General features: G+C 42.2%; 1 protein-coding gene across 6 annotated transcripts in view; it reads left to right on the forward strand.

Moving 5' to 3' along the window:
* UACA (uveal autoantigen with coiled-coil domains and ankyrin repeats) overlaps positions 1-14,171 on the forward strand; it is a 79,215-nt gene that overhangs the window by 17,090 nt on the left and 47,954 nt on the right. For 3 of the 6 annotated variants that reach the window (XM_070953775.1, XM_070953778.1, XM_070953777.1), the window contains exons 7-11: positions 852-958; positions 7,813-7,994; positions 9,418-9,458; positions 9,752-9,841; positions 13,146-13,253. In XM_070953775.1, coding sequence (XP_070809876.1) covers positions 852-958; positions 7,813-7,994; positions 9,418-9,458; positions 9,752-9,841; positions 13,146-13,253 — 528 coding nt within the window. The remainder of the gene's footprint in view (positions 1-851; positions 959-7,812; positions 7,995-9,417; positions 9,459-9,751; positions 9,842-13,145; positions 13,254-14,171) is intronic. The other 3 variants (XM_070953776.1, XM_070953779.1, XM_070953780.1) reach the window with 3 other exon arrangements.

Raw genomic sequence — 14,171 nt, forward strand, 5'->3', positions numbered from 1 at the left:
GTCCATTAAGGATTACTGGCGATAACAACTTGCCTATTTAACTTTGATCAAATAAACCAAATTATATTTCTTCCTTTTACTTCTAACAGTCTTAACCTTCAAATAATGTTGTTAAACTTGATTTCTTTTAATTTTTTCTTTGTCCATGCTCACCAAATTCTTCAAAATGTTAACAAGCTTATCTTGTAAATCCAATATAAGAAAATTTAAATCACTTTCTTGATCTGTTACTTATACAAGTATACAAGTATACTTATACAAATTTACAAGTAAATTTCTTTTTAAAGAAATTCAAAACAAAAGCATTTTCCCATGGGAAGGATTCTTTTATAATGAATTTCAAAATCTTATTTCAAATTTATCTGGACCATTTGCAACTTTCTAAAATTGAAGCCTTGCTTTTGCTGTTTGTTCCCAAAAGTCTTTTTTAAAAAAGTTCTTACTTGTAGTTAAAACTTTTTTCATTAAGGATTGAAGGAAAATCATCACTGTAAAACCTGTCAATGCAAAGACTCCCAATAGCTGAAAAGCAGTTAACAAACAGTTTCTGAAGGAAGTGTTGTATGTGTACTTAGTGATGTTTCAAAGGCACCAATTGTGCTTCAAGCAAGATGGCTTTCACTTTTCTCCTGGAGCTCTAAACGCACTGGAGATGGCTGTCCTGCATTTTCCTTGTGAGCTTTCTGGAGCACTTGTGGGTGATCTCAAGTCCACTACTTATCTGTGGAGGAATTCTCGAAGAACAGGTCTACTTGCCAGCACTTCATTCTGCCACAGGCATCAGCTCTCCTTTTCATGAAGCTGCCTGCCATTTCTTACCCAGAAGTCCAAGTTTCTTGTTCTTTTGCCAGGATGGAAGGACACCATTGGTGCTGGCCACTCAGATGTGCCGTCCAACTATATGCCAGTTTCTGCTAGATAGAGGTGCTGAAGTTAATGCAAGAGATAAGCAAAATCGGTAAGATATCTTCCTGCAAGTCATCTGCAGATAATTACCTATATGTTTCTGGAAGATGTTAGAGTTAGTTTCTCTGAAGTAAAACCCTACTGAGACCAAGAAATTGTGAGTTTTGGGCCCCATGGATTCTGTAACTGGAAATATTTCATACTTGACTCAGAAAGATCTTGACTTGCCTTCCTTGAATTTGGTGTCCAGTTTGGAGGTTCTCCTGGATTTACGGCTCCTGCTTAGAAGAGCAAGCTGGCAGCTGTGGCCAGAGGGGACTTTGTGTATTCCATCATATGTGCCACTTCTGCCTGTTCCTGGGATGGGGGCCCTGTTCTTAGCCATTAATGTCTTATTCTTGACATTAACACTATTTGTGGACTGCCCTTGAAGACTGTCTGGAAGTTACAATTGGTTCAAAATGCATTGATCAGGGTAGTTTTGGGTATCTTTTGTAATAGCCATGTGGCACCTGTATTCTATGACCTGCACTGGCTTTCAGTGGGCTTCTAAGAACAATCCAAGGTGATAATTACATCACTAAAGCCCTGTATGGCATATGACTAGGGCTTTTGTGGGGCCACATGCCCGGAAGCATATCTGAATGTCCCACACAATCCTTCCATGAATCAGGGCCACCTTACAGGGCCCAGGAGGAATGTCTCACTGGCAGCTTCTGCCTTGACCTATTAGCAGGCGGTCAAGATCTGGCTTGTTCCCTGGCCCTGTGGGGCAGGAAGAGCAGAATCCCCACTTTGAGCAGTCACAATTGATTTCTGCTCTAATTTCTGATAGTTTTTAGTAGTTCTAAGGATATCTGTTGTTTCTTTTTATAGTTGTTGGTTTGGCTTTTTTCCATTTTTGTACACTACCTAGAATCACATTGTCTGAGTTGGGAAGCCATATGAATGATATACGATAAAAGAGTGTTGGTCTTACCTGAACGCTTCTTCTCGTCGTGCTGAAGGATAATACAATTCATGGGTTGTTCCTCTACTTCCTTGCTTGAAGCTGAGTCAATCATTTCTTTAGTCCCACTTCCTTCTCCTGCACCTCCCCAGTTTTGACGAAGGCTGATTGATTGACTTATGGAGTTCTTCGGTGCTGTTGCTGATCACTTCCAGACCTAGGACCTGACAGTCTTCAGGATGGGATTGTATTATCCTTCAGCACAATGAGAAGAAGCATTCAGGTAAGACCAACACTCTTTCTCTGTCGTGCTGATTGGATAATACAATTCATGGGACATACCAAAGCTGGCTGTCCTAAGGGTGGGGCAAAGTCTGGTCCTGGGTCCCTGCCACTGTATGTACTCTCTGAAGTACTCTTCTGCCAAAGGCTGCCTCTGCTGATGCGAAAGCGTCCAGCTTGTAGTGTCTGATGAATGGTGACAGAGAAGATCACGTTGCTGCTCTACAGATGTCCTCGATGGAAGCCTGAGTATTCCATGCCACCGTTGTAGCTGCAGTCCTCATTGAATGGGCCATCACTTGTCTGGGCAGTGGCAACGACTGTAGTTTATAGATCTTAGTAATGCGTGCTCAAATCCACCAACCTATTGGTGAAATCTTGTTGCCCAATGAGCTTGGCCTAATTGAAACAAACATTGATTCTATCTTCCTGATAGAAGCCATTCTCTTTAGATAGATGTGTATCGCCCTTCTAACGTCCAAGGAGTGCCACTTCTTTTCTAATTCGTGCACCGGCTTAGGATAGAAATCCGACAGTACTATCTCCTGTGCCCTGTGGAAGGTGGAGTTCACCTTCGGTAGGAAAGTGGGATCTAGTCTCAACACTATTTATTTATTTATTTTTATTTTTATTTAATTTGTATACCGCCCTTCTCCCAAAAGGGACTCAGGGCGGTGAACAGCCAAAATTAAAATACATACAATACAAAAGTTAAGATAATTAAAAGAGATTAAATCAATCGGCTCCCAATTTAAAACCCCAAATCTATAAAATTTAAAAATCTCATTAAAAACCATTTAGGCTAGGCCAGCTTGCTGGAATAAATAAGTCTTCAGGGCCTTACGGAAGGTACGGAGGTCCAGGATCAGTCGTATTCCAGGAGGTAGCTCATTCCACAGGGCGGGTGCCCCCACAGAGAAGGCTCTCCCCCTGGGGGCCGCCAGCTGACATTGTTTGACCGACGGCACCCTGAGGAGGCCCCCTCTGTGAGAGCGTATTGACTGGTGGGAGGTTATCGGTAGCAGCAAGTGGTCTCGTAAGTACCCTGGCCCTAAGCCATGGAGCGCTTTAAAGATGAGAACCAACACCAACACTACCCTCTTTAGGTGAAAAATACATAGGTCCTCTCTTATGGACAGGGCTGCCAGTTCAGATATTTGTCTGGCGGAAGTAATTGCCACGGGGAAGACCACCTTCCATCTTCCATCGTAGATCCTGTTGGTTGAAAGCCTTCTAGAGGCTTTCTGTATTGTCTGAATAACCCTGATGGGGCACTTGAGTTGACCTAATCTAACCCGTTCAAGTGCCAGATGGTCAGTTGAAGCCACTGCGGTTCTGGGTGTAGTAGAGCCCCCTGGCTGAGGGATACTCTGTCCATGGGGATCCTCTATGGTCTGGCCACCGACAGGTTGACCAGATCTGCGAACCATGGCTGTCTAGGCTAGTGTGGCATTATGAGCAGGACCTCTGCCCTCTCCTCCATTACCTTTCTGATCACTTTTGGGAACGATGGGAGTGGTGGGAATGAATATAACAGTCCCCTTGGCCATGGGCTGTGGAGAGCGTTGGCTCTTTCCACTCCCGGAGTTGGGAATCTTGCGTAGAACCTTGGTAGGTGCATGTTCGCTTTGGATGTAAAAAGATCCAGGACTGGACTCCCGAATCTTTCTGCCAACTCCTTGAATAGGTTGGGATGTAGACGCCACTCAGCAGTCGAGTCTTTACTGTGTTCAGGACCCAGGCATCCTCTGTTACTGTTACCCATCGGTCGGCAAATGGGCCCAGTCTTCCACCGATGGGTGGATTGCTCTTGCTGTCACTTTTTGCGTCAGAAAGGCCTACTGGTTGAGCCCCGGAATGAACCTCTCCTAGGAAACCATTGTCCTGTCTTGTCTTTAAATCTGGTTCTGTCCGATTGACGGCTCATATGTGGAGCCTCTGATTCTGCTGGTGACCAAAACTGGCATCTGTGGCCAGAAAGGGCTGCCTGCATGTATAGGGTGAGAAGTGCTGCTGGGTGTGCCAATCAATGTAGGCTGGTGAACCCCAGGGGGAGGGCCTTCTCTGTGGGGGCACCTACCCTCTGGAATCAGTTGCCCCCAGAGATAAGGAGAATCCAAGACCTTAGTGCCTTCCGCCGTGCCCTTAAAACCCACTTTTTCCAGCAAGCCGGGCTGGCTTAAGAAGAAATTTTAAATGTTTTAATTGGTTTGTATTTTTAATTTTGGGCCAAATTTATATATATTTTAATTGTTTTTTAATATTTGTATTTTATGTTTTTTAATTCTGGCTGTACACCGCCCTGAGTCCTCAGGGAGAAGGGCGGTATATAAATTTATAAATAAATAAATAAATAAATAAATAAATAAATAAATAAATAAATAAATAAATAAATAAATAAATAAATATTTTAGGCAAAAAAAAATTCTTTTTTTCCTTTTAAAAAAGTTTTTTATTAATAATACAAAATTTAAAAAACATTGGACATAGATATGACATCACTGGTTCCATACATCTTCCGTCACTTTACAATAATATTAGTACTCATATAAACATATAGTTCTTTAGTTTTGTTCATTATTTAAACATAATATGATAATACTTTTCGCCTTATTTCTGTATATTTATTCATCTCTTAATCACCCATTTATCTATAATATCTATATTTTTGTTCTAACACTATACATTTGTCTTGGCTATCCTCTTGTTATCTATCCAGTCATAAAATTGTTCCCAGATTTTGTAGTACTTAGTTTCGCTTTTATCCATGAGTTCCAAAGTGAGTCTGTCCATTTTTGTGCAGTTAAAGATTTTCAGTAATATTTCTTACTGGGAATTATTTTATTTTTATTTTATTTTTATCATACTTATAGAAAGAAAGAATTAGAAACAAAATATAGGAAAGATACAAATTATTTATTACTGCATATATTCACAGCGGCATGAATAGCCTTTGCTCAAAAATGGAAAGAGAAAAATATTCCAACTGAAGAGGAAAAAAAAATTCTTGTCCCTGGTTTCCACCGATATAGATTCTATGGATTCCCCAAATAGCTTGTTCCCCTTGACTGGGGCAGAAGCTAGCTTCCATTTATGTTTTACATCCGCCTGCCAATGGTGGAGCCAAACCAAGCGTTTACAACTACTGATGCTGCAATGGCTTTGGAAGTGTACTTAGCGCCATTGAGAGTGGCGTCTGCTGTAAGTTCCAGTGTAGCTATTACTTTGTTAAAATCCTGTTGTGATCGGAGATCACCAGGTGGTGCCTTGTCCTGCATCTCCCGAAGCCAGATCAGAGCAGCTCTGCTGAAAAATGAGGCGGATGTGGTAGCTTTGACTGCCCATGCTGCCGCTTGGTGAACCTTATGAAGGGTCTGCTCCACCTTCTTGTCCTCTCCTCCTCTGCCTAAGATGGTTGAGGATGTTGAGGCAGCCACTGGGCCATCAATTGTTGGAGGTTTTAGAGACTGCAAATTCTGGCTCTACGTTATACATCTTCTTTTCGTTCCCACTTGGCATTGGGAAAATCACTGGTTGGACCATTTGCCCATGCACCATCTCTCTGAACACATTGGAAGAAGGAACCGTCTCACATTCCACCGTTGGGCTTGCAAAGAGCCTATCCTTTGGGTCTGTCACAGATAATTTTACCCTAGATGTCATCGGGTCAGTGCCCATGCCAGTTGTTGCTTTGGCCTTGCTTAGCAGTAGCTTAAACAGACTTGTTCGAAACAGACCATTAAATGCTGGGGTATCTTCCATAGTTTCCTCTTCATCAGAGAATTCTGTCTCCTTTTGTTCTTCCTCTCCTGAAAATGACACCTCACTAGGAGTGGATGAGATGCAGGAGTTAAATCTTTGTAACGCCAGGCCCCTTTTTTGCCTCCTTGCTGGCAAGGGGCGATCCTGGTCTGATATTCTCTCCACGTTTATAGGGCTGGTCTGATCCTCTTGCTCAGACATGACCTGCATTAAAGTCTCTGATATTAGAGCCTTCATCTTACTCATAAGTGCAGGAGATCTAGCTCCTGCAGTTATGGGAATGTATGTTGTCTCTGGTGCCAGTCTCATCCTCTGGATGAGGTTGCCACTGATTTCCAAAGTCCTGAAACTTTCCTTGCAATCCAAGCAATGATTCATCCTCTCTCAAACAAAGGATTGTTTGGTTTGATTGCTCACCAGCTCCCTCTGGTGTTGCAGCTCTGGCACTAATGCCTTGCTGCTCCATCTCTATTGGTTGAAATACTGAAGAGTGGGAAATCCCTTTTGCTCTGCCTCCTTTTCAGCTGTAGCAAAACTTTTCTCAATGGCTTTCTGCCTCCTCAAAGCCTCTTTCTCCTCAGCTTTGGAGTACTCACTGGAAAATGGAGACTTTCTTCTTATCTCTAGTGTAGCTGCTTCTGCAGCAGCTCTGGGCCCTTCTGAGCTCATTTCTTGGGCTGGGCTTAGCAGGGAATCCCTGCTCCTCCCCACTTGCCCCTGTCTCGGAGTTATCCTCCATGTTTGTCCCTTTTGTTCCTGAGAAACAGGCAGACTCACCCACTCAGGGGCTTTGCTGCATGGCTTTTTCTTTGGCTGTTAACTGAGCAGAGACTCTAGGTCCTTTATTATTTAAATGATGTCCTGGGGCCTTGGCTTTTCAATTTAAAGCCGCAGCAGGCAGAAAGCTGATGCTTTCAAGGGATTGCTGTCGGACATGCTGCTGGACAACTCCCCCCCCCCACCAAGGCTGCAGAGACAGCCCAGCTTCTATTAGTTGGATCCTGGTCTAAAACTTTTTTCCTTCTGAAGCACCTCTCCTTGTTGCTTCTTGAATGAAAGCTGAGTCAAAAGTGGGGAGACGCAGTGGAAGGAGGCAGGACTAAAGAAATGATTGACTCAGCTTCAAGCAAGGAAGTGGAGGAACAACCCATGAATTGTATTATTCAATCAGCACGATGGAGAATAAATAACAAGGTGCTTAATATAATTAAATATAATTAAAAAATTACATGAAAAGCCCACCTTCTGGACAGTCACCTGACCTGGGGGGCCAATAAGGGGGAAGAAGACTGTAGTCAGGAGTTGACGAAGGAGGCCTCGCCTCAGGCAGGTTAGTTGAGTTAGTGAGGGTCTTTTGTATTTAAACGGCATTTAAATTTCTGCAGATTTCTGTGTTTCTGTAAGCCGCTCGGCATCATTGTGGGCGGCCACATAGATTTTCTTAATTAATAAATAATACATCAATGATGTGTGCACGGGAAGCCTTTGGATTTTGGTTGACCAGATTGAGCTCTCAACTCCCACAGTTGCTGCTGACTTTGGGAATTTTTTCAGGTTTCTCCAGCTCCTAAAGTGGGGAAGCGAGGAGAAGCAGCAGCGGCACTTGAGGGCCCCAGGTGCCAGGTGCTCTCTCTTCCCCCCCCCCTCCATATATAGGGAACTCAATCCAAAGGGGCATCTGCCTCTGGAGCACTTCCCCCTCCCATTACAATATTGAAATTTTCTTTCATAGTTTTTTCATAGTTTTATTTCTTCCAGTTCTGTTTGTTTAGCGACCACTCAAAGCTACAGTGGCACTGAAAAAAGTGATCCTCACTCTTAGGACTATCATAGCAACCTCATGGTCACATGTTCAAAATTCAGGGACTTGGCAACCTGTATTGTATTTGCATGCTTTCTTCTTTCTTCTGCAGGACCGCTCTGATGTTGGGCTGTGAATATGGCTGTAAGGATGCTGTAGAAGTTTTGCTCAAAAATGGAGCCGATGTTACTTTGGTTGATGCGCTAGGCCATGACGGTTTTTATTATGCACGAATTGGGGACAGTGCTGAAATCCTGTCTCTAATAAAGGCTGCCTTTGAAGAATCCAGCAAAGGTGCATCAGCTTTCTTTATATTTTCAGGGGAAATTTCTTCTTTGCTCATGATACTGCCATCTCTTGGTTGTTTCTGCCCATCTAATAAGATCTGGTGGGAGAGGTTACCATTCGGTCCTTTTGTTCATTGTCAGAGGCTCAGAGGTTGTTTTTTTTAGTCGTTGCCCTCCTTTTTTGAAAGTGCTCTTGCCCTAAGATCCCAAAAGCCACCAAAACTGTTTTTTTTCAGGAGTTAAGTGACAAAAACTTGGTGACTCTTGTAATTTGGGGGGTTAATTGATATAGAGCTTGTCAAGATTGAAAAACACTTAAGCTTCCTGTGACTATTATTGCTTTTCAGCTTGCCAAAGAACTGGCGGGAGGGAAGGGTGAGATGGAATGTGGAGGCTACAGTCTTCAACTCTGAGAGCCAAGGACACTTCTGCAGGTGTTGGGCAAGATGTGGAACAAAAGGCTGATTCCTAATTGGACAATGTGACCTGTTCCATGGGAGGAGGGAATGAAACTCATTTTTAACTATGCAGGGTTGTGCGGGAAAATTTAGAGTTGGTTTTGCTTTCTTCAATGCCGAAATTATGTACTCAATAAAGTTTTGCTTTTGGGATTTTAAAGTGCCTGCTTTTATTGGGTCTCTTAATCAGATGGTTGACAGAGCTATTTTCTTTCTTTCTGCCATGAAACTTTGTAATTATTTGCTTAATGATTTTGTGTTTTATGGTTCTATCATTTTATTGTTGCTCTGAGCCGCCAAGACTTTAAAATACACAAATGAAATTAAGCAAGCAAGCTGGTGGTTTATATATGTAAACAGGGTTTGTAAGCTGCTCACAGGGCACCTTGTGATGGAAGCAGGAGTTAAATGATATGCTTTTAATGCAAAGAGTCCAAGAAGAAGGCATTCTGCCTTGAGGAACTCACTAATCAAAGACAACTGGAATCTCCTATTACATTTTTCAATTTTTCATTATTACAAGTTCCTCAAGGCAGAATGTCTTCTTGGACTCTTTCCAAGCCAGGCTCTACTGATACTTTTGAGATGAACTACTAATTAACTTCTTTATCATTTGCACATTGTTTATGTCTAATATTTCTCCAGTTCCTCTTGAGCTTTAGAGGCATTGTTGATGTGAGGGGCACATAAGCCCTTTAAATAAACCAGCATATGTTCTTTTCTTGTTTGCCCTTCAGGCTTTACTCTCAACATATTCAGCTCATGTGGCTAGTGGGTATATAATCCATTGAATCCCAAAGGGTTTCAGTTTGAGGCAGCTATTCTAAATCATCTTTAGAATTGATGTTCTGTATTGTTGGATATAAAACATTAATGAAGATGCAGACTAGTAGCTTCTAAAGAATAAGTTTGTTTTTCTTCATATTCTCCCTAAGCTTGGATGGAATATCTAAACAGAAGCTTTGTTTTTAGCAGGTTACGAAGTAATGAAGAAAGGGCAGCAACTATTGAAGGTAAGGATTCTAGGTGATGTTCAATGTAAGCCTCTAATTTCTGCCCCTTGGAGGTGGTTTGGAGGAAGATCTGCCCTCTGGGGAAGATATTATATTGTTGGCGTTATCAGTGATTGTGGTCTTTCTCAATGTGATCAGCTCTCTTTATCAGCATCTGTGGTCAAGCTTGCTATCTCTGTCTAGTCTGCAGTTGCCTAATGTGACTGTAAGGAATGGGGAACTTGTGCAGATGAGGTAATTAGTATTTCTTGAAATACTTCCTTACTGAAGATGAACTTCAACATTCTTTTCAGGTGCCCAGCATGCTACCCAAATGGACTCAACCTAATATCTTGGATGAAGTGAGCAATAAACCATTTCTGAAGGAGCACCAGAATGTACAGGTGAAGGAAGTACCTTTGGCTCTGAAAAGAATATGCCACTTAATCTATCACCTCTTGAAAACTCTCACTTTGTTCCTAAACTACTACTTAGAGTCCTGCAATGCCTGGTGCAAACGGTAGACAGTTGCTCGCCTTGCAGGATATTTGCACAGTCCTGCAAAAGAAACACGTACAAACGAACCACCAAAAGAGAAAGATAATAATGGTCTTTGCCAACATGTGTAACTTGCACAAATACATGGGGCTGCCCTTGAGGACCATTCAGAGGCTTCAACTGGTACAGAATGCGGCCGTGGGGGTTGTGATGGGAGAGTCTTGATACTCCCATGTTACACCCCTCCTGCGTGACTTGCATTGGTTGCTGGTTGCCCTCCGGGTAAGATTCAAGGTGCTGGTGATGACCTATAAAGACCTACATGGCTTAGGCCCAGGATATTTGGCGGACCATCTGCTGCCAGCAACAGCTGCCCATCGCCTGGTGCGTTCTCACAGGGAGGGCCTGCTCCGGGTGCCATCAGCTAGACAGTGTCGGCTGGCGACCCCTAGGGGTAGAGCTTTCTCTGTGGGCACGCCCACCCTTTGGAATCAACTCCCCCTGGGGCTCCTGACCTTCGCATCTTCCACCGCGAATTAAAAACATAGTTGTTCACATCGCCCAGCCTGGACTGAGAGGGTTTTTAGATTTTGGTGGGTTTTAATATAAATTATATACGTATATTTATGTATTTTATATTTTTAACTGGTGGTTTTACTGTTGTGAGCCGCCCTGAGTCCTCGGAGATATGGCGGCATATAAATTTTATTGAATGAATAAATAAATAAATAAATAAATAAAATGTCTCATTGATGGACATAAAAGAACAAGATAACATCTTTTGAATTCTTGGAATGGCATGGTGCTCTTCTGGTCCACGGCAGGCCAATTACATACAAGCAGAAACTCATTAGTTAGCCTGACATTTTTCCACATGGGGTGTGATGGTGGTGATGGAATAGTACCTGCTGCCAGAGCACCATTTTAGGAATACCATTGGTACAATTTCTTTATGGCTCAATTATTGGTCCTTAGTCCATCTGAAGGTCCTTGAACAAATGAAGCTCTTTAGAGCAGATTCACAATTGCTTAGATGTACCCCAAATGCTGCTTTATCATTGAAGGTTGGTCTTCAGAGAGTGAGAACAAAAGTTTGGTTAGCAATTGGTAACTGATGAGTGAAAATACATGATTTCCACTAGGTCAGGTCTCACATGTATTTTCAATAACTATATTACAGTTAGGGTCTTTCTTTTTTTTTGTAAACAGGTTTTATTAAAAATTTTCTTTCATCATACATATTTTATGAACAGAGTGTTGACTGGGTCACATCTTACACATCTTATATATCTTTTTTTTAATAATTTAATAATTTATTTTTATAATCTATTCCAGTCTTCCTGCTTTCCTTTTTCTCAAGATTCTGATAGGACCGTGATGGTGAACCTATGGTACGCGTGCCACAGGTAGCATGCGGAGCCATATTGGTGGGCACGCGAACGTTGCCCTAGTTCAGCTCAGGCGCACGCCAGCTGATTTTCAGTCCTTCCGGGCCCACTGGAAGTCAGGAAACAAGCTGTTTCCAGCCTCTGGAGGGCCTCCAGGGAGGTGGGAAAGGCCCGTTTTTCGCCCTCCACAGGCTCCAGAACCTTTCTAGGACACAGCCCGTTTGCTGACTTCCGGTAGGATCAGAAGGCCGTTTTCACCCTCCCCAGGCTCCTAGAAAGGCTCTGGAACATGGGGAGAGCGAAAAAATGGGCCTTCCGGTCCCACTGGAAGTCGGCAAATGGGCTATTTCCTACCGGGCCCACCATGCCATCGCGTGCCAAAAGCGGGAACTCAGTGGGGGTCACACGCACATGCGCGGGAGGGGCGGGGCTCATTGAACTATGAGTGTGGGCACGTGTGCGCACGACCCCCCCCTGCGCTCCCCTCACTTTTGGCACCCGATGGCAAAAAGGTTTGCCATCACTGTGATAGGAATTTCCTTCAAAACAATTATATCTACATTTTCCATTCTTAATTTAGATTTGAAGTGGCAGTCCAAAGCATGTTCTCTTGTAGTTCTTAAAAAATGAACCTTGATAATTTTCTTATAGCAAATCTGGAATTTACTCTATAAATTTTATCTATTTCAAAGTTGAGGGTCTTTTTTTCCCAATTAATTAACTGGGCCAAGGCTTTAATCATCCTTACTCTAATATCCTTTCCAGACTGTTCAGGAACCACTCAATATCTTAATTGGAGTTGTTTTGCTGCCTCTGTCTGTGGAAACTTTAGTTTTCCTGCTCCATAGGTCAATTGAGGATGTATTGAAGTAACCAGAGCTAGCTCCCCAATAGGTTACATATTCCTGAGGAAAGCCCACCAACCATATTTCCCCTTCTATTTCTCATAGAGCATTTATTAAAGAAAAATGAGTGCAATGTTCTTCCTTTCGCAGTCATTTAGGACTGATTCCAAAACATCCCCTATAAGAAATGCACTTCCTCTTCTGGATTGGGAATTACAAGCAATGCCAACCTTGTTTATTCCACTGGCTGCCTGTACACGTGCGCTGGGTTCATTACAGTCTTCTTGTTGCATTGTCCAGACCAACCAGAATAATTCTATGTGTCTCTGCTGCTTTCAGATTTAAAAAATATATTACTTACAGTCAGTGGTGGGATTCAAATAATTTAACAACCGGTTCTCTGCCCTAATGATTTCTTCCAACAACCAGTTCACCAAACTGCTCTGAAAGTTAACAACCGGTTCTCCCGAAGTGGTGCGAACTGGCTGAATCCCACCACTGCTTACAGTGCTGCAAAGTTTTCTGCAATAGCATGTAGGGTTTTTTACTATAATTATTAAGAATTTTAATTACAATAGTAAAAAATCAATACAAATGAAAGTTAAAAGACAAAATGGAAAGGAAGAATAAAAAGTGCAGGAAAAAAAGAAAAATATAATAAAAATATAAATATAAAGAAATGACTTTCAATATTTTCTGGGGGTGGGGGATGGGGATGAATCAGCCAGCAGACTGAAAGTGGCCACTGGCCGCTTTCTGCCAGGGGGAGTGGGGGTGGGTGGGGGTCCTGTTTTCCTCTGCTCAGATGTAGCTTCAGGGAGAAGTCCGGTCTTTTGCCCTTGGCAAGTGGCCAACAGGAAAACCGGAAAGAGAATCTGGATGACTCTAAAGGGGAAGGTCTCATGTGGGGTGGGAGCTAAGATTAGCTGCAGTGTCTGATGACATCCTCACTTTGAATAAGATTTTTTTGTTCCTAGGAATTAGAAAGAGAAAACGAAGACTTAAAAGGAAGAGTAAGGGAAATCCAAAAGGAACAACGAATCTTACTAGACAGAATAAATGGATTGCAGTTGCAGCTGAATGAGGTAAGAAGCCTCAGTTTGTGCCGCATGCTTAACATTTAATTGAGATTGCTGATATAAAATACCAAGCCTCAATCCCCAGGCTTTCCTTACTTTTTTTCTTTTTGCCTACCATCCCTTTCTGAATCATGGTTAGAATAAAGGTGATGACATTTTTTCTACTCTGAGGCATGTTATCTGACAGAAGAATTCCCAGTCTGCCTTTTGAACTGGAGTCCCCATTGCTGGAATCTGGAACCACTTTCAGCAGCAGTGACAATAAAGCTGCAGCAGTGGCCAGTGTGCCCAAGGAGAAGCTTTGCCTTCTGGAGAGGGATGATGATTTAGCAGTTGAGGCCAGGAGACATTTCTGTGGTCACCCCGGCTGCCCTCTGCAGGATGCTTCTGGTGATGATTAGAGTGAGGGATATATTCATTTTCTCTGGTTTTTCATTTTAACAGAGTGATCTAGAAGTTTATTTATTTATTTTGGTTTTAAAAACAAAACTTTATTAAACATATAAAAGTAAAATACTATACTATGTATATACAAGATACATATATATTAATACAAACGACAATACATAAAAAGAAAAAGTGACTTTAGTCACACGTCCATTATCTTATTAACAGTGCATATTTGTTAATTATTATTATCATATAAAATTTTTCATTTACCGTATTTTCCGGCGTATAAGACGACTGGGTGTATAAGACGACCCCCTACTTTTCCTGTTAAAATATAGGGTTTGGGCTATACTCGCCGTATAAGACTACCCCTCTTCCAACACACACCAAATAAAAATTAAAAAACATCAGATTTGATTTCAATATGGTAATTTTAATTCAAATGCTTATGATATGCAGGTACTTAGCAGGAAAACTGTCACTTATAAACATAAGGCTGTCATCAAACATGTAAACATGAAACAGTGCAATTGG

This window comes from Pituophis catenifer, unplaced genomic scaffold (assembly GCF_029215685.1).
Source record: "Pituophis catenifer annectens isolate HBS135680 unplaced genomic scaffold, rPitCat1.0.hap2 SCAF_14, whole genome shotgun sequence".
In the NCBI taxonomy this organism is placed as follows: domain Eukaryota; kingdom Metazoa; phylum Chordata; class Lepidosauria; order Squamata; family Colubridae; genus Pituophis; species Pituophis catenifer.